The 21586-nt window shown below is 43.9% G+C and overlaps 1 protein-coding gene across 1 annotated transcript; it reads right to left on the reverse strand.

Moving 5' to 3' along the window:
• Nucleotides 1-1259: 1259 nt before the first annotated feature.
• On the reverse strand, nt 1260-10368 carry LOC134462268 (1,25-dihydroxyvitamin D(3) 24-hydroxylase, mitochondrial). The gene is made up of 12 exons (XM_063215196.1): nt 9948-10368; nt 9576-9766; nt 9394-9487; nt 9201-9294; nt 8994-9085; nt 8435-8546; nt 7227-7372; nt 6017-6183; nt 4662-4740; nt 3744-3941; nt 2859-2970; nt 1260-1746 (listed from the first exon to the last, which is right to left on the reverse strand). Exons 1-12 carry the CDS (start codon nt 10185-10187, stop codon nt 1712-1714), a joined length of 1560 nt encoding a protein of 519 aa, XP_063071266.1. The 5' UTR covers nt 10188-10368; the 3' UTR covers nt 1260-1711.
• Nucleotides 10369-21586: the final 11218 nt, after the last annotated feature.

Here is a 21586-nt window from a genome sequence, read left to right on the forward strand (position 1 = left end):
ACGCACGCACACACACTTCAGTAGAACACAACACAAAGGGTGGATGGATTTTATTCAGATACCTATTAGAGCAAAGTTCATTTCACATATATTTTTGTATTGTTTAAGTTCAGTTTGACATCAGACACGCTTTTTAACCTTAAAATAGTCAACTTGTATAAAGGGGGAAGGCAAAAGTGGGAGGTGGTGGGGGTCTCTGTTTTGCAATATTTTCCAATTTGTAGGGCAATGAAAGTTAGAAACTATGTGGTTTTGCTTGAAGTTCTGGTCCACTATGTTTTCTACAACAGCAGGCCTACGGGCTCCTCCTACTATCTCAATGGACAAGGTAGTGTCCACTTAAAAACAGTAGCCCGAACATTATGTCCACTAAGATTTGTTTAAAAGTTGATTACGAAATAGCAAAACAGAAAACAAGTGGAAAGGTCACCAAATAAAAGTTGAGGTTGTAGGGTTTAGTTGTAGGTTAACTCAGCCAAGGGATTGAGTTCGGAAGCAAAAAGTAATGTCCATCTTATGTTACCCAGTGAAATTTACAAATTATTCATTTTGCTAGTGTATGCTGTTTACTGTACAATATAAACAAACGAATCAAACTTGAAATCAACACTTAAAGGGACACTGTGTGAGATTTTTAGTTATTTATTTCCAGAATTCATGCTGCCCATTCACTAATGTTACCTTTTTCATGAATACTTACCACCAGCATCAAATTTTAAGTATTCATTATGACTGGAAAAATTGCACCTTTCATACATGAAAAGGGGGATCTTCTCCATGGTCCACGATTTTGAATTTCCAAAAATAGCCATTTTTAGCTGCAAAAATGACTGTACTTGGACCATACTAGAAAATATTTGTTTATTACTTAGCAAACTTTCATGTAAAGATCAAATTTGGCAATAGGCAGCCCAGTTTCATTGAGCAGCATAGTTGCAGTACCTTTTTTGACCATTTCCTGCACCGTGTCCCTTTAAGCCTAAATAATTTGTGGTGCCTGATGCCTACAGAGTGTATACATGACAGGCATTACTTTTAACTTTACTGATCAGCACTAGTTTCCTTTCATGTTTGGCAGCTGTGTTGATTTTTCAGCTAGGAGTAGGCGCCACTCTTATGTACTTAGATTGTGAGAGTTCAATGTTTTATTTATCCAGATATCATCATAGGCTTATGTGATGTACTATGAAGAAATATTGTGACCTGAAGAGCTATGAATGCTCTTATGAATTCAAAAAGGCAAACACTTCTAACAAATGGAAGGTTTATTTGAATACATAAATATATGAGAATATGTTACATCTATATACATAAATACCATGCTCATATTAGATGTATTTACTGAATATATAAGTAAATAATATATTTTCTTACATTAATATATATATATATATATATTATATTACATTAAAAAGAAATACTTTAGTGTATACACAGAAATGATAGCATTTCATAGACTGTTAAAAGACAACAAAAAGTCAAAACTACAAGGTAGTTGTAGGCAGTCACCATGGGAGACCGTATCAGTAAAATGTCTACATGCCTGACTATTTGGTCAAAAGGCTAATCATTGCAGTTAATGCAGCAGAATACAATAATATTATGTAGGAAATACAATAACATGGTGTGAGGTATACAAGAGGAGAAGTGAAGTGTGTGTAGCAGCAGGTGTGAAGGCCTCTGGGCCCTATAGGAGAGAGGTCTACTGGAGTCAGCTGGCGGAGACTGAGACGGCCTCTTCCTCGCCTGATCAAGAGAGAGCAGAACAGGAGCAATGAAAAACGGGTTAATCTTTAGCAATTCAGGACAGGATTCACCAATGAAACCTTTCATCTAGTCATGAAATGATAAGATATCACGCGCGCACGCATGCATGCGCGCGCACGCACACACACACACACACACACACACACACACACACACGCACGCACCGCACAGCACATTTCTAAAAGTCTTCGAATTCATCACATTATTTGTATTATTTCATCAGCACTGTGCAACTGGTTAATCGTTAGCACTGGGTGAAATTCCCCCTCTCTCTCTGCCGAGCACGTGCAGTCAGAGAGAACTCACTTCCTTTCATCTGGTTTCAAAATGATAAGATATCATGGAAACACATTCCTAACAGTCACATTCATCACATTATTTATGCTATTTCATCACAGAGGTCCTTTTTTTGGTTTTTATGTTTATTTATATGTTTATTATCTTATTTTCTTTAGCATTTGGATTCTGATTCACTCTCTGTGTAGTCTTGAGATCAGACAAAATAAATTAATCCACATTCCTAACAGTGACTTTCTTCCCATTTTCATTATGTATGCTATTCCATCACATCAGTCTTTATTGGTTTTAGTTTGTGGAAAATAAGAATAGGGTGTAATGGAAGAAGGCCAGTTTGTGTCGAATATCTAACTCAGTGATTCTCAAACTGTGGGCTGGGGCCCACTGGTGGGCCCTGAAGGTATTCCAAGTGGGCCTTGAAATAATTTTCTAAAACTCATAAGTATATTTTTCAGTGTGTTGATCTTGATTTATTTGAGTTTTATTGTTTTTTTTGGGTTAGAGGTGAAATTTTGTGAAAATTTTAAGTGGGCCCCAAGTTGGAAAATGTTGGGAAGCCCTGATCTAACTCTATGTGGAAAGTAAACCTATGAGAAATACCCTCCTCCACTGGCTGCAGAGCATGAGTGTGATATACGTAGAATAGAATAGAATAGAATAGAATAGAATAGAATAGAACAGAATAGAATAGAACAGAACAGAACAGAATAGAGGTGATAGAGCTAGTGACACGGCCTTGGTTAGTGCGCTGCAGTGTGGTGTGGTGCTACTGTGGGAGGTGGGAGGCTGTTTACCTGAGCGCCGCTTGAATGCCACCGGGAGTTCTCGGCTGGGCACCAGCGTGCCGAAGTGGACGGCCTCCACTGGCTCCATGTCCGTGGCCACGATCTCGTAGTCCTGGATCAGCTGAAAAACACAAGCATGAGGAAAGACACAATGTTGTAGTCAATGGGCCAAGAGAGAAAGAGTAACTTCAACATGATTCACTTCATTTGGTTTTCAGAATAAGATCTGACAAAAAAAAATGCATTCCTAAAAGCCACATTTATCACATTTAGTAAATGATTTATGTTATTTCATCACAGCAGTCATTTTTAGTTTCAATTTATGGGAAATAAGACAGAATGTAACCGAAGAATGCCAGATTTCAGTCAGAGTTCGTGTTTTCTAGAAAAGCTGCACTCTCGGGTGTGATTCTTGTATTTTATTTTAGTGGGCTAGAATGAGAGACAGACGGTTCGGCCTAAGCTTTCTTCAGCATCTTGAAGAAGGCTTAGACCGAAACGTCAAGACACTGAAGAAGGCTTAGGCCAAAACGTCGTCTGTCATGCTAACCAACTAAAATAAAATACAAGGATAACACTAATAAAAGTAAAGGTTTAAAAAAAAAACAGTTCCGTCCAACACAGGTAACTTATCTGAATAACCAGTAGACCTCTGTCTGTACTTGTCTCACAATCAGCTGACTGTGCATTGGTTTGTGGTGGCTTCTTGGATTTTTAGTGATTTTCAGTAACAACCCAGTCTATCTACCTCATTAGGCACTGTGGAGCAAATGGTGTAGTGGCTATGTAATATCAGGTGCTAGTGTTGTACTTACTCCATGAATTTACTTTTACTTTTGACCGCTCTGCTAACTTAGTATTAAAATGATTAATAATATTCAAATGAGTCTTTACCCAACAGAGTGCCAGCTGCAGCTGCAACTCGGCAAGGCGGCGCCCGATGCACATCCTCTTCCCGATGCCAAAGGGCACATGGGCGAAGGGGTTGATGGAGCTCTTCTCCTGGAGCCAGCGTTCGGGCAGGAACTGCTTCCCCTTATCAAAGTACTCCTCGTTGGCACCCAGCGCCTGGCTGTTGATCACCAGTACCGTCTGTGGACAGAGGAGGTAAAGAAAAGACAGCTGACTTAGTGAGGTTCACAAACACACACACACACACACACACACACATCCTCAATTCAGTCTTCCAGCAAGTCTTCAAGTACAATGTCCATTGTTAGATGTGTCCTAGCTTCTCTGTAGGAGGCTATGTCCGTCCGTCTGTCTGTCTGTCTGTCTGTCTGTCTGTCCGTCTGAAACTCATTCTTTAAATTGTAATTGCATCCTGCGTCCACAAGTCGGCAGAGTTTGACGGACGCATCTTGATCTGCCTGTCAGACTTGTTCATGATTCAAATACAAAACTTGAGTAATGGCCACTAATAGGAATTGACATTTCACAAATGTGTAAATGTTACAGTGGTTAAAAAAAAGTCTTGAGTACAGTAGCAGGACGATCATCTGGCGTTGAGATGGATGGGTCCAGTGTGTTAGCCTGATTATCATTGACTTCCAAATCTCTTCGAGACTTGGTCTGACCAAGAGCACAACAATTAACATTTCCCAAATGGCATGGTTGACCCGCCTCCCTAGGTCTACTACTGGTTGACTTGTGTCCGACAAAGTGGGTGGAGTTCCCGATTTTCTGGGAGCTCAGAAACTATATTTGTATTGCTCTTGACCAGACTAGAAGCAACGACAAAGGTGTTGCATCACTAGGAGGACGTAGCCTGGCTAGGTGTGTGTTGGGGGGCGTAATGCTGATGAGCCTTACCCCTTTGGGCAGTGTGTAGTCTCCCAGCATGGTCTCCTTATCCAGGGTGCGACTGGTGAAGGGGATGGAGGGGGTGACTCTGTAACAACAACAAAAAAAGCCATAAGCATTTCACCTCATATGACAAGCGTAAACCTTGCTGCAGCTGAACGTGTGTGTGTGTGTGTGTGTGTGTGTGTGTGTGTGTGTGTGTGTGTGTGAGAGAGAGAGAGAGAGAGAGAAAGAGAGAGAGAGAGAGAGAGAGAGAGAGAGAGAGAGAGAAAGAGCAAGAGAGATATGGAAAGAGAGGAGACACAGCGAGAGAGAGCAAGAGAGAGAGAGAGAGAGAAAGAGGGAAAGAGAGTAACAGAGTGAATAATCCTTGTGTGCAGTAGAACATAGTGCAATGAGGGCCATGACTCCATACACAGGCGTCAAGGTCCTGTAATCCGCCACAAACACCATAAACATTCCCAGCGGGCAGAGCAGAGCAGCCTGAGAAATAAAAAACCCTGTTCCCGTTCCGCCGGGTCTCGGGACACTACTTTCGTGTCTAAACGAATGTCATTGTTATACGGAGGTATCCATGAATAGAGGCCTTACAGCAAGGGGGGGTGAAGCCGTTTCTCTAGGTCACTGGGCACTGAGTGCACAGTACACACACACACACAAACAAACAAACAAACAAACTGAGCTGCCACAGACAGTATTGTCCGTAACTAAGCCTTCTTTCTGCATGGGGCTTTACTCACACCTAATAGAGTAGACCTTTGTACGGCTGGAGATGCCTTCTACTAGGATTTCTTTGTGTACTTAATCAGACAGAGGGCGGGAGTGCTTTATGGGGTGTTTGAGATTTGACTGACAGGGTGAGGAGGCAAAATAATTTGATGGCATTCACACAGCCAGCGTACTGTAGTGGTGGTGGTGGTTGTGGTGGAGGTGGGGGTGGGGGGTGGGGGGTGGGCTTTGGTGTAGAGTAGACCCTGCTGGCTTCAATTTAAGGCTTGACCCACAAAAGCACTCTAGGGTTTCTCGGAAGTGCTGTTGAGCAATCGCCTTGATGGCTGAGCCAGAGTACAGCAAAAAAAACTCTTTTATCAATATAACTATAACAGATGGTTTGTGTTGTTCATACTTTCGGTAAATGTGGCCCTTAACGGTAAGCCTGTGTGTGTGTGTGTGGGGGTTTTGTGGGGTCGGGAGGTGTAACCTCCAGCCCTGTACGAGTAGCATGCATTGTGTGTGTGTGTGTGTGTGTGTGTGTGTGTGTGTGTGTGTGTGTGTGTGTGTGTGTGTGTGTGTGTGTGTGTGTGTGTGTGTGTGTGTGTGTGTGTGCGTGCGTGCACGTGCGTACATGTGAGAACTTAACATACCTCATGGATTCCTTCAGGCAGGCTTTGAGGTAGGGCATACTCCTTATGTGCTCGGCCGTGGGGACTTGACCCGCTGGCACCACCTCTCTGATCTCCCTCAGCAGCTTCCCTTGGGCACAGGGGTTTCGGGAGAGGTTGAAAATGGCCCAGAGCATGCTGTTGGCCGTCTGTGAAGAGGAGAGAAATGTATGGAAAGAAAGAAAGAAGAGACAGAAAAAAAACTAATATCAAGATCAAGTTCAAGTTTATTCAGCCATATCAAGAGTATAAAGTACAAAGTAAAGTAAAGTATACAGTTGTTTGAAATGTTATTTGGTGTGTGCTCACAAATACAACAACACAACTTAAGTCACAAAACTAAGGGGGGGGGGACAGGGCAGGTAAATAAATAAATAAACTCCATCCCTGTAAGAGTAGCATGCATTGTGTGTGTGTGTGCGTGTGCGTGTGCGTGTGCGCGCGTGTGTGTGTGTGTGTGTGTGTGTGTGTGTGTGTGTGTGTGTGTGTGTGTGTGTGTGTGTGTGTGTGTGTGTGTGTGTGTGTGTGTCTGTCTCTGTCTTTGTCTGTGTGTGTGTTCCACCAGTGGAACGCTGTAATAGTCATTGAATGGTGAACTACCATAGTACTACACTACTATGACACATCACAGGGTCTTTAGAAATGCACTACGACTTGGTCATTGCCAGTCTGGTAACAGCTAATTTAGATCTTTGTGTCTTAACAGGATAAATTAATTATGCCCAGACATGCAAAAGGGATTTCAGCGCAAATTAGACGATAAAGTAATAAAGGATCATGCCATGGCCCAGCCTTGGCTCAGTCGGATGAGCACTAGGCTGCTACACCAGCAACCCGGGTTCGAGTCTGGCCCAGATCATTTGCTGAGCCTTCCCAGTCTCTCTCCCCACTCGCTTCCCGTCACCCTCTATTCTGTCCTGTCATAAAATAAAGGCTTAAAAGCCCCCCCCTCCTTTTTTTAAAAGTGGCCCTCCCTAACGGTAGGGCACTGGGTTACTACGCCGTCAACCCAGGTGTGATTCCAGCCCGGGTCATTTGCTGATCCTTCCCTGTCTCTCTCTCTACTCACTCATTTCCTTTCTCTCCTCCACTATCCTGTCAATAAAGACAAAAGCCTTAAAAATATATATATTTGAAAAATAAACAAATAAAAAGTATCATGCCATTTGGTATGGATTCATATTGTACTCACCGTCTCCACTCCCCCAATCTGCAGCTCGGTGGTTGCGGCGTACATCTCCTTCTTGGTCAGGTGACTGTGGTGGTAGATGTCGCACAGGAAGTCCTGGTCCTTCTCGCTTCCTTGTTTGTTCAGCTTCTTGTCGATGTACACCTTAGCTGAGAAAACATAGCCAGAACTGGATTATGCAACAGATTTTTTCCTTTCAGATTTTCTTTTTTTTTTACAAAAACAGGTGAAAAGAAAAGAAAAGAAAAGAAAAGAAAAGAAAAGAAAAGAAAAGAAAAGAAAGGAAAAGATTTATCCAGCTTAAGAAGAGAAAATAGCAGCAATAGTTTCAGCATTTGAACTGATTCAGTGGGTCATGACGAGTACAGCCTGTAACAGTACATCTTGACCCACTCAATGAGGTAACGAATACAATTGAATAACATGTGTGCTAATTACAAGTCACTTAAAAAACTAAGGCTAATGTTCACTCCATCCTGCCAAAGGGAACATTCCACTGTTGCAGTGCACACTCTAAGTAGGATGCAGTTAAAAAAAAACAACAACAAAAAACACACACACACAGACGTAAACAGTGCTTCCAAATTATGTGTGTGTGTGTGTGTGTGTGTGTGTGTGTGTGTGTGTGTGTGTGTGTGTGTGTGTGTGTGTGTGTGTGTGTGTGTGTGTTTGTAGTAAGGTGTGTGCGCGCTTTGCGTGCGTGCTTGTGTGTGTGTGCGTGCGTGCGTGCGCTTGTGTGTGTGTGTGTGTGTGTGTGTGTGTGTGTGTGTGTGTGTGTGTGTGTGTGTGTGTGTGTGTTTGTAGTACGGTGCGGTGTAAGACAGGTGGCAGGCACTAGCTAACCAGGGGTCTGAATGCCTTTCCTTCCCGCTTTCGGTCTGCCCTCATCACTGCAGTGCTCGCTGTAAGCCCTCCCCATCCATTCACCGCCCTCCCACCCTCTGGCTCTCACCCTCTCTCCCCTCCCTCACTCGCTGCTACTACAAATATTTGGCTGCAATTTCACCCTTAGGTCATCCAGTTTACTACGAGTCTCTCCCGCGGGGAGCACATGGCGCGCTGCGCACATGAGAGGAGGGGAAGAGCTGGCTTCACCGCGAGCGAGCGCGCGCAGCACCTGATTGGAAATGTGCACATGCAGAGCCGATTGTGGGTCACACGTCATTTCAGTTATAGGATCCGTGTATTTCTTAAGTCGTAGGGTAGCTTACCTGTGCTGAATATCCGATCCCACGCGGCTGTGTGGTCTTGCCACGTCTTGGTATTGAGGGTTTTGTGAAGCTCTACAGGAGTTACCATCATGGCACCGAACGTGCTCATCATCTGCGGAAAGAAACAGAACGAGCATGAAAATGAATCCCATTAATTCACTAAAATGACAAATGTATAGGCATTCATAGGCAAAGGAATTAATAAAAAAGAACACACGTGAAGAGTAAACCCCCATGTATGTCCATAAATCAAAATTTTGATCCGTTATCTCGTCGGGCGTGGGTTATTTGTTGTTTGAGAACTTGTCCTTCACCCAAAATACACAGTGGATATTACAACTTAACATTGTGACATTAAGTAGCCTAGGCTAGCGCAAACATAAACACTCGATTTCTGTGAACTCGCTGAACTCACTGCAAACGTTTCGTGAGACTTTCAGAACTAACCCACTTGTGTACAAAGAGGAGGGGTAGGATAGATAGCGGTTTCGGGTCCGCATCAATAGACAAAAAAGTACAATCAGTAAAACACTAGATTGTGGCTAAGCCCATCACTTACAGTTTTGATTGCCGTTATAAAGTTCGCCGCCTCTTCGTTCACATGCTCTTGAAGAAGTCCAAACCTCTTGTCGTATAAGACAAAACAAATCGCTGAAATGAAAAAAAACACACACTTTCACTTAATTTAATCAAAAACAACAGCCTACAGTAGGCTTCAGTCAATTCTGAGTTCTCATTTAAATATAGTAACCAGATAAAATCTCACTTTCAAAAGACCACTTGTTCAACTCATAGTCCAAGTCCTTGATCTTTCCGTTATTTCTGACTACTTCAATCCTTTTGACGAAGTCCGCGAGAACCTGGTAGATGGGGAAAAAATAAAAATGATTAACACGTGATTTCTCCTCAATTGCGTTTGTATAGGCACATGGTGGAGGGAGTTTGATCAAAGCACGGACCTCATTGATCTTGCCATCCAGTTTCATGACTTCGGTCGGCTTCATAAGTTTCTGTTGGAATGCACTTCGCATTCTCTGCCAGTCCTTCCCCTCTCTGTATGAACGGCATTGTGTCAATTCACATCTTTAAACAAACCGAGAAACACACAAAACTGACGAGTAAAGACATAATGCGTATTTACAAGATGAGGAGTCCGTAAGCCTCGTCCCGAAGATCTCTGTAGGCTTTCCATGGTTTGATCTCAAGTCTCTGAGGGTAGTTGCCTTCTTTCCTGTAGAGCGACTCCAACAAGCAGGGCGAGCCGATGTGCACTGATTCGAAAGATCCGAGTTTCATGCGGAAAATCTTCCCAAACTTTTTATGGTAGTCCACCTAAGAGCAATTGTTATATTTTGACAACGTGCCTTCTTTTGGCTCAAATGCACACAATCAAGTAATGGCAACAATTAGATAGTACGCAATATGCATATGGATTACTGTTATTATTATTATTATTATTATTATTATTATTATTATTATTATTATTATTATTATTATTATTATTATTATTTACCAGTGCCTCGTGCTGGCGTTTCAGCCCGCCTTTAAAGAGCAGTTGAATGAGGCTGCCGAACACTGGCCAGTTGGTTGGACCTGGGATGGAATCGAGAGTGTGTCCGCACGGCGCGCTGGGCACAGCATCCTTGGCGTCCAAGACGCAGACAGAAGACGTGGGCTTGCAGTGTTGCAGCCCTACGGATTTCTTTTGCAATAGCTCCAGGATCTGTGGAGCCTTCTGAATTTGCGTTCTCATGTTCTCTAAATCCTGTCTTTACGCACACAAAAAAGGGTTGCGCTACCTGGAGAGTGTGCGTAAATGTCGCTTTCGGATAATTCTCTTTCCCTTAAATGGGTTTACACCTTGCCACAATATATACTCATGGCCGCGTGTATTCCAGCTGAGCACAGAACCAATCAGAAATGGGCGCTACGTGATGTGGAGGTCGAGCCCACCATTCATTTATGGGTCCACGTTGGGAGTATCGCGAACACTTTCAATGCGCAGGAAGTGCACGCGCGCTCCCTTCCCATGTAAACACGCACGTGAAGGTGAGGCGGTTCGCTTGATGCTCTCCGACTCGAATGATTGGGAACAACCGTATCTTTTTGACAGAGTAAACACTGTCACCACGCTTCACCAATAAAGACAAATATTTGCCAGACACACACACACTCTCTCAGCCTGCGTACTGTTGGCCAAGTACGTTCAGTAATTTAGCATGTTTTTCCTCTGTTTACTCAAGCCACTAAGCTCGCTGGAAATCTGTTTTTAAGACAACAACATTCCGTTTGGCCGCGTTCCCAAAGCGCGCTTTACTTAGCCAAGTCGTCGCACGATGTGATTGTCCCCTCACGCTCATTAACTGTTTGCATTGTATGCACTGTATTAACGGCCGTTTGGCCATTGTTTGTATCATATGATCCGATGAGCATGACTGCACTGAATTAGATTACAGAAACATGTCGAGGTACCACACGTACCACACGAGAAACACACCCTGGCCCAAACCTGCGCCCCCCCCCCATCGTGAAATCAATTGATTGTTTTCCGTTTCCGTGCCCGTGCCTGTCATTACTGTCATGTGACACATGTTACATGAGTAGGTGTAAATGGCAAAGGTGAGTTCTTTAACCCACCTGACCCACCACACTTCTTACCTTCCCTGACCCACCCTAAGTTCACACACTGACTGTACAAAACAAAGATGTTATTGCTCTGTAAAACGCTTACTCACTCAGTATCAGATGGCATCAATCTAACCTTGAACTAAGTGCAGGGTGTGTGTGTGTGTGTGTGTGTGTGTGTGTGTGTGTGTGTGTGTGTGTGTGTGTGTGTGTGTGTGTGTGTGTGTGTGTGTGTGTGTGTGTGTGTGTGTGTGTGTGCGCGCGTGTACGTGTGTGTGTGTGTTTGTGCACGCACGCACATGCTTGTGAGTGTGTGCATGCTTTAGTTTAGGCAGATTCATGCAGGACCCCCTACATTGCCCACACCTTTTAACACCAACTACATTAACCCTTACCCCTGGACATGCACACACACACACACACACACACACACACACACACACACACACACACACACACACACACACACACACACACACACACACACACACACAGGGTGCGATTTGTAGGGGGGATGGGGGGGATTGTCCCCCCTTCTGGTTTTGATACCTCCACTTTTCTAACAGGAGTTTAATATTTGCAGTATGTAACTCCATTGATAATGCTTAAAATCTGAAACTTATCCCCCCTTCTGGGTCTTCAACAAATCGCACCCTGCACACACACACACACACACACACACACACACACACACACACACACACACACACACACACACACACACACACACACACACACACACACACACACACACACACACACACACACACACACACATGGATTAAGATGGCCTGGGGACCCTATGCTACAGGTTGCTGTGGGCCCTCTCCAGAAGACACATTTTGTGACAGATTTACATAGACAGTTTCCTAATAATGTATAATTACGAGCTAGGAATTAAGGATGACATGTCTACCAACTGTACTGAACCCGACATTTTTCAATATTGTGTGTTGTCACAATTCTGCATTTTTTCACTTTTAGTCAATCAGGGGCCCCCTTGCAGGTGGGGGCCCCTAGGCTGCAGCCATATCTAGCCTGTGCGTTAATCCGGCCCTGCACACACACACACACACACACACACACACACACACACACACACACACACACACACACACACACACACACACACACACACACACACACACACACACAGCTACAAGCACTACCACTAACAACCAGTTCTTATCTCATCTCTCCTGTCCCTCTGTGCTCAGCCAGCCAGTCCGGTCTGCAAAACATGACGTATTTAACCACCAATTAATTTTACTGGGCCACCGTGTTCTTTTCTAATGACATAAGTCCTCCTCCACCACCACCACCCCCACCACTTGTTTTGGTCCCATGGTCAACGGCAGGAATGCTGCTCCTCTGTCTCCCACTGTTACTCAAGGATAGCTGCATCCACGCAGGCCGGTGACGGTGTGCAGAGCAGAGGCGCATCTCGTCACCAGGCTAGGCAGGCAGCACGCTTGGGGCCCCCAAGCCCCTGGACGGTGAATAACAGACAGCTCACACTTTGCTACAGAAGTATTACATTTCTTTCAAATGATCACTATTTTGACATTTCGCTTGGGGCCCCAGCTGAACCTAGAGTCGCCTGTGACGGGTCGGTGTGCTGTTCACTTGGGCCTTTGATTGGTGCCAGTGAGCCCTCTAAGTCTGGCCGCTATGTGCCGCATGCGGAGTGAACTGAACAGATTAGCCGGTCCCACCGGGACAACTAAGGAGGGGCTGGAGGCTGGAGGCTGGAGGCGAGGTACACAGAGTAGTGAGCTCACCAGTCACAAGGAGCAGAGCCACCCAAGATGTGGGTTGAGAGAAGAGCTCTGTGGGGGTCAAGGCGGTTTGACAGTCCAGTCACTGAGAAATGACAGATGACATGTGTCAAAATGACTAGAATGGGCAACTTTTGGCAGTATGTGGCTGTGGGACATAAACTATAGGTGGGAGAAGGCAGACATATGGAACATTACATTACGTCACAACATTACCATTCATTATGTCACATTACATTATGTCGAACTGTGTCAAAATAACATACTGTAGCATGGGCCTTTTTTGGCTGCTGTTGTGTCTGTTATGGCAGATGAGTCTTTGACTGGAGGTACGGCGTGCATCAGCCTCTTAGTGCAGACGGGGTCGGCGGTGGGCCTATTCACTATTTGCTGAAAATACTCAACTACATCATAACAACATTGCTAGGAGATTACCAAGAGCCTTAAGTATACAGATTAAGACATAGCCATTGCAATTTTGGGTAAGAGTAAGGTTATAATAGTCCAAGGTTATCGTGTTCAAACGACATGGGGAGACAGAGAAGCAGGGTAATCGTGAAAAACATGAAAGTAGCAACTAGGAAACTCTGACTAGGAAACTCCAAATCCCATTTTCATTGTGATACAGCACTCCACAGCACACAAGTGTTCACTGAACACTGCACACAATGAAATTGCATTGATGCCTCACCCGTGCAAGGGCAGGCCCCAATGACATCCCAAGGGAGCAGTGCGGCGCGGCGGTACCATGCTCAGTCCAAGGTACCACCTCAGTCATGGAGGAGGATAGGGGAGAGCAATGGTTAATTACTCCCCCCACCAACCTGAAGGTCGGGAGTCGAACCCATGGAGGTAGTATCAGACCTGGAGAGAGTGAATAAGTCCCGCCCCCAGTCATTTCAATGGGAAATGCTAGGCTAGTGAATTCAGTCAAAATTGAACACATTTTTCAGTCGAGTTTCATGGAGCTCATTTCCGGGACCAGTTTACGTGCCACGTTACTGACTGACGTAAGGTTGACCAGAAAGCTATATGGAAGACGGGCGTTGGATGCATGCCGGTATTATAAGGTGCCCAACCACAGACCTATGCACCCAACACTAAACTCATGCATGTGCTGTGCACCCACCAATCATCATGAGCGAAGTGGTCCCGGATATGATGTGAATTGGTGAAAATAGCGACAAGTGCCTTGCTAATCGGCAAAGCTAACCAGCCAAATCCTGACCCTCTGGTCGATCCGGCAACCTTTCGGCTACAAGTCTGATGCCCTAACCGATTACCCATGACTGCCCAGAAGAGGTAGAGACAGAAAGAAGTGTTGTTAGGACAGGGCTTCCCAACCTTTTCCAACTTGGGGCCCACTTAAAATTTTCACAAATGTTCGGGGCCCTCCTCTAACCCTGAAAAAAACAATAATACTCAAATTAATCAAGATCAACACAATGAAAAATATACTTGTGAGTTTTAGAAAATTATTTCAAGGCCCACTTGGAATACCTTCAGGGCCCACCAGTGGGCCCCAGCCCACAGTTTGAGAATCACTGTGTTAGGAGACAATAGCAGTGATCGATTGCATGGGCAGAAACAGTCAGAGACAACAACAGACACAGCGGAGAACAGGGTTACATACAGTACAAGAGAGATGTAAATAAGAGTGCAGTTCAATGTCCACATGCCTTTTGTTATTGTGTGATGCTAATTCTGTAATGTACAGTACTTGTGCTTTGTGAGTGTTTGCTTCCTGTGACCGAGTTTGGTTATCTCGGCAGATAACGGCATGCCTTGTGTTTGCTATTATGACGTACTGTATGTGTGTGTACTGTACTTTACTTTAAAAAAAAGAAAAAAAACTAACCCTACTTCTCATCTGCACTTGTTATTCTGTATATTTCCTGTGCACTTCTTATCAACTAATGATGTTGGCTATGATTATGTCCACGACCGTAAGTCGCTTTGGTTAGAGATTTGAAGATGTGTAATAGAGACTTGAAGGTGGGGATATTAAAGGAGGGCTGGGCTCACTAGCGGCGAAGAACCGGAAACTGATGCATAGGAGAAGAACTACAGAGATTGGGGCCAATGCTGTATCAGAAAAGAAAGCGCTACTCAAGTTCAAATTCTCTGTCAAACATATTGAAAGAAGAGAACATAACAATAAGAAGTATTATATTCTCTCTCTCTCTCTCTCTCTCTCTCTCTCTCTCTCTCTCTCTCTCTCTCTCTCTCTCTGTTGACTGTTTAGTCAAATCCAGTAATATTGAAGTGCATCCAATGGAACCTGCACATGTAGGTCTGTCTGAGGCGAGTTGACAATGGAAGACTGTGCAACAGAAGGCCGCACAATGGAAGTCCACTGTATGCATCACAACAGTACAATGGAAGGCCACTGCATGCACCACAACAGTACAACGGCAGGTGCCAGACCAGCTGGGTGAGACAGAAAGTTTGAAGACCCCCAAAATTTGCTCCTTCTCTCCTAATGTCTCAATTTGCTCTCATCCATATTCCACACATTCATGCATGCATATATAGAAGTATGCATAGACAAAGAGCACAGGCACGCACACACACACACACACACACACACACACACGCATGCACACTCGTGCGCATGCGCATGCACACGCACGCACGCACACACACACACACACACACACACACACACACACACACACACACACACACACACACACACACACACACACACACACACACACACACACAGTCTAGTCAGATTATCTTTCCCTCTGTTCACCTGAAGGGTTGTGTTGGGCCTGGACAGTGGACTTTCATACACGATGGGCCCCCTGAGCTTTCACATAAAACGAGGTGATGAAGTGAAGATTGCCTGCTATTGATCTTTTCTCCTAAATTATCCTGACATAAAACGCCTTATCTGTATGAATAACAATGTATTAACGCTGCGCCACAACATTGCTCAAACAGGCAGTCAGTGTCACCCTCATCATCCTCAGGTGTGAGCCCCATTGTGCTTGGTCAACCTGATCTCACAAAATTCTGTGGATTTACTAAATGAAATAATACTAGCAGTATAAGCTGTGCTCAGACCAAACCAATCCCTAACCCTAACCTGTCAGTAAGAAATGTGTTTTGAGAAAAAAATAGTTGAAATTAGAAAAATCTTGAGAGAACACAAGCAAACTTACTGTAGAACTGAACATAGAGCTGTGAGAATATAGAGAAAGCACTTCCATGAGGTCATCACAGAAAACAGAAATCTTTGTGTCTCAAAGATCTGTGTCCATTCCACGGAATTCTGTGACATCATGTTGGCCCAGTCCGGTCCGTGTGCAAACTCCAGACTTCAACTCACAGCTAGAGGGCTGTGTGGAGCAGTTTACTGAAGCTGAGAATGAACTAGAAAAACTCCCCTGCACTGGCCATTACATCAACTTGTTTATTTAGGTCTACAGTGTTTTGGTCTTAGACCTTGGCCATCAGAATAGAGTGACCTAGGCTACTGGGTCATCTCCAGCAAACTGTCAATCTCAGGTCCACTGTGATTTCCTCTGTGGGGCACAAGGTCGATTCCCAATGTAGGGTGAGATGCCTTGCTCAAGGCAGAGGCGTTCCTAGGGTCACCTGGGCCCCCAAGCAAAAATCCAAAGGAATGAACTTTTCAACCAAAATCCCCACTATTTAGTTTATCGTGTGAGTTGTTGTTCATCAGTGGCTTGGGGGCCCCAAGCGCCTGCCTTCCTAGCCTGGTGACGAGATGCGCCTCTGGCTCCAGGGTATCAAAGCTGTGGATGGGGAGGTGGTTGATTCCCCCTATGCCCAAGGCTACATATTGGTCCACTTTTGCCAAATACATATATTTTAAATTATCCTAAGGTAAAAGATGAAAAAAGTCGGCTTCAAACTAGATTTTTCTGCTCCCACTTAAAGGAATAAATGGCAATGTTTCGAGTGAAACCCCTTCTTCAGACGTCTGTGTGTGTGCATGCCCTGTGTGCAGATTATGATTGACAGCCTTAAGAGTTAGCAGTTAACATGTACACATTAGTGCATGGGATAATCTCCTCAGTACAGTAAAACACGGTAATACATTTGCATTAATTTAGTGAAAACAATTTGTGTGTGTGTGTGTGTGTGTGTGTGTGTGTGTGTGTGTGTGTGTGTGTGTGTGTGTGTGTGTGTGTGTGTGTGTGTGTGTGTGTGTGTGTGTGTGTGTGTGTGTGTGCCTGTGTGTGCTGATGTGTTAATGTGTAATGTTTGTCTGTGTGTCCATCTGAAGGCTCATATTCTTACTGTAAATTATCACTTCATGATCACAAATTCAGCGAAAGTCAATGTTGAAAAAAACAAAAAACAAAACAAATGTGCTGATGCAACAGAGCAGCAATTGGTGAGCTATTTCAAAAACACCACACACACACACACACACACACACACACACACACACACACACACACACACACACACACACACACACACACACACACACACACACACACACAGAGGCACACACACACACAGAGGCACACACAGGCACACACACAGAAAGCAGGGGAGCAACTGAAGAGGGAGCAAAATTACTTATTGTATATTACAGTAAGTAGCTTAGCAGTGGTATTTAACATGATAGATTAGCCGCACGGGCTGGGTGGACTGCTGTAAGTTATTTTCTGTGTGGGAACACAGATCAAGCTCACATGGGCCCCCATGACCTAAAAATATGAAAACAGCTCAGATTAGGAAGTATTTTATGTAAACGCCAGCAGGGCTATTGTTCACGGCTGCTGCTGTGGCACGCAACAGTGGCAATGGTAGAGTAGGCTTCCGGGGAAATGTTGACATATTAGACATTTGGAGATGTTGGATAGATAGAATATTTACGCTCAGCACCCTAAATCACGCAGATGGGCCCGCCGGCGGCCCGTTCACTCATAGCTTAAATGTCTCAACTACATCACAACGACATTGTTATGAAGTCATTACAATTTTGTTGACAGTAAGTGTAGTTGTATAACATAGGCTCTGCGTAAAGGGGTTAATGAACACTGTCACAATTTGAAGGTTCCTCCAAACACCTTTCTGCTAATAGTGGAGAACCCAAAGGTTCACAGAGGAACCCCAAAGGTTCTCAGGAGGATCTGAAAGTTCTTGGAAAAATTCCAAAGCTCCTGAGAGAACCTTTATGCCTTGTGTACACCAAGCGCCACCTACGCTACCTGAGCGACGGAGGTCGTTATTTCTCTATGGAGGGAAGGCGAATAATAAAGTTACCAGAGCGAATTCGCCCGGAGTGAAGCGAACTGAGCGACCAGAGCAAATTATAACGATTAAAGTCAAGCTAATCTTATGGTAATGAGCTATGACGTGGTGCGGCGAAAACCAATTGGAACATTCATATCTCCGAATGTCCCAGGCTGTCAAGCCAGAGCCTTTATGTGATTAGCTAAATCAAACATGTCAATGCCGCGTCCAGAAGATAAAGCGAATTCATGGCGAAACTTCTTCAACCACCTCAGCTACCCGGGTAGCGTAGGTTTGCGCTTGGTGTACACAAGGTAATATGTGTTCTTCCACAGTGGCAATGAAAGAGCTTTCAGGGGTTCTTCAGTTTGCCACAGTGGAGGAACCACTAAAGGTTCTTTTGTTTGAGGAACCTTTTAGAAAACCTTGGGGTTCTTCCAGGCACCTACAGGTTCATCAGAGAACATTAGGGGTTCCTGCTCAATGCCAACTGACAGTTCTACCATAAAGACTTGAGAGGCAAAAATGAACAATGTTGACATTTATTGAATGATTGATTGAACATGAGGTTAAAACAATAAAGATCTCTTTGGCGCAGGCTCCCATCTTCTCGTTGAATCGTGGCAGGAGCACATAACCTCCAATCGAAAATGGAGGCGGGCGTAGCCTGCCCCATGTCAGACGGGAACCCACTGGTGACGGTGGCTGCAGGGGTGGAGGTGGCGCCAAAGTCCGCTTAAACTAGAAGGCAGAGAACAGAATGAGTGACAGCTTTTTATAACGGATGTGAAAACGATCCATTGGCCGAGAAGGCACGATGCATGAGTGACGAAAAGGGGGAACCCCAATACTCGTGACGTGATTGGTTGGCAAACCTAGCGTGTTGCTGATGCGAGAACTTGTCAAATAGCGAGAGACTGATTAAAAAGAGACTGGTTAAAAAGAGATTGGTTGACAGCCGAGTAGCTTGAGTCTTCCTGGAAAAACTTTACGCAAGCTCCCATTGAAGTACACTTAGCTGACACCTTTTGCCGAATGACTGAGAGATATTACAGGGTATTGGTTACAGTTCCTGGAGAAGTGTGGGGTTAGGTGCCTTGCTCTGGGGCAATTCAGTCATGGAGGGATGAAGATATATATTTGTAAGGGTGAGGATTGAACCTGCAACCCTGATCCTACAGTCGAACTCCCTACTTAGACCTTGGCTGCCCGATCACGTCTGCCCCCTGTAATCTTTACGGCAGCATGTATGCATATGGAGAAGGAGGCTTTGGAGCTCTCTTAGATTTAAGATTATTTGAAACGTTTGCATTGACACTGTTGACAGTGTTCAGTGACACTGTTAAAACATTATTAGTATATTTCACACTCTGGGATTTTGGTTAATCTAAAACTATGCGAGCACTATGGAATTCTTTTTGGATGTCGAACTATATTTCAAACTATAGGAGCACGGTTAGTCTAATACAAGATGTGGTATAAGCATTTAAGAACATTTGGGTTAATTGATCAAATATGCAATAAGCAAACATGCATACACTTGTACACTGAGCAGCTGATGAAGCATTGTGCAATGGAAACAAATGCACAAACACAGATGTCACAAATGTCCTGTTGCATTCTCTCTCAGTGTGCCAATTCCTGCTGTGAACTCCTTGAATTCACCAGCAGTGAAATGTCATTTCACTCTGCTTTGGTAGGCCGTGCCCCCCTAGTGACACAACAACTTCAGCATTGCTACTAGTCAGGTCAAGAGCAATGGAAGTACTTTCTGAGTTCCCGAAAAATCTGGAACTCCTCCCACTTTGTCAGGAAGCAAACAACCATTAGCAAACCAAGGGAGGCAGGTCAGCCATGCCGTTTGGGAAATGTTAATTGTTATTCTCTTGCAGACCAAGTCTCAAGGAGATTTGAAAGTCGATGGTAATCAGTCTAGGTCTACGCAGGTCTTCTAAACTTGATTCCATTTATTTTTGTGAACAATTTCAGAGTGAACTCAAAAATGGTGCGTTATTTTACACTAATGCGTTTTACAATGTTGCACCAATGCAAAATCCATATCACACACTTAAGATAGATATAAGATATTGTAGATGGGCCTCTGGTTTAATCATTCCCCATTTACCATGGCAAAACAGAAATATTACATTGAAAAGAATCCAGCTAATGTGTGAAATTACACTTGAATTACATCAGCAAATCGAACCATTGAAATTACACATTTTAAAATTTTAATTTTTTTAAAAAAAGTGACCCCAAGAATGGAAGATTTTTGTAATGGTACAAAAAATTAAACTGCTCTGTACTGGGTAACCTGTACAGGGGTTTAGGACCACTTGGTGGTGTGGGCGGGATAAACGGTTGTCTGTCAAATTGCCTCTGGACTTAAAGGAGAATTCCGACCATTTTGGCAAGATATCTGATTCTGGCCAAGGGATAATGGCTAAAGGGGAGCCTGCGAGAAATATTCATGCGCACTGCACAAAGTTGTTCAATTGCGCTGTTTTCAGCTGTTTTCAGCTGTTTTCAATGAAAGCGGGAGGCAGCAGGCAAATGTTTCACCTTCTATGAAGCTTTTAGCGTGTATCAAAATGCACACACAACGAACTCTAATTGGTCATTTTAGCATTAGCTAGCACAGACATGATACATTTGGAGATATCAGAAATGGCGCACCTACCTCTCCCAACTTCCGTCTTCCAGACGTCCTTAGAAATTGATAGCAGAAGTCATACGTTATAGTAATCCATTTTCTTTTTGTCCACCAAAAACGACCCTCAGGAACTGAGCTATACACATGGCTATGTTTGTTATTGTTTCGTAGCAGACATCTAACTGGTTTCAACACCCATTTGCCTGTCCCTGGGAGCAAATTCAATTTGCGGCCGCTAGGGGGCGTCTACATTTCTAGGCTACCAATTTACACATCCCAATGGCCTCATAGCAAAGACAATATGTTTGAGGAATATATGAATAATTAAGCAACAGCAAATAAAATGACAGAAGATATTACACAAAAACAACTACTGGTGTCAGTTTTGGCCCCACTTGTGCATCTAAAGCTGATGATAACCGGACAACTTTGAGCAATGTTGCAGGGCAACAACAAAATTGGGCCCTGAGTTTTTGATGGAAGGTTTAAAAAAGTTGTATGGTATTGATCCAAGTTCTCTTGATGAACAGATTGGTAACAAACAGTCCAAACAGCATCTTACTGCATTTAATATATGTATAACATTCATTATGTTCAACTGTTTAAATCACATTTGAGTTTTTCTTTTACCCGACATGTTTCGACGGTAAAACTTCGTCTTCATCAGACGGTCACTCTGAAGAAGATGAAGAGGGAAGTTATATCGTCAAAATGTGTCAGGTAAAAGAAAAAACTTTAACATGTCTGAAGATAAAGAAAAACTCAAATGTGATCTTATTGTATTGTTACCCAGAAACATTAATAACATATTATCATCTTAAAGCGATACTGCAATATTTCTGGACATAACACCTCCCCTTTAGTTGAATAATT

Source organism: Engraulis encrasicolus, chromosome 14 (assembly GCF_034702125.1).
Source record: "Engraulis encrasicolus isolate BLACKSEA-1 chromosome 14, IST_EnEncr_1.0, whole genome shotgun sequence".
NCBI lineage: Eukaryota > Metazoa > Chordata > Actinopteri > Clupeiformes > Engraulidae > Engraulis > Engraulis encrasicolus.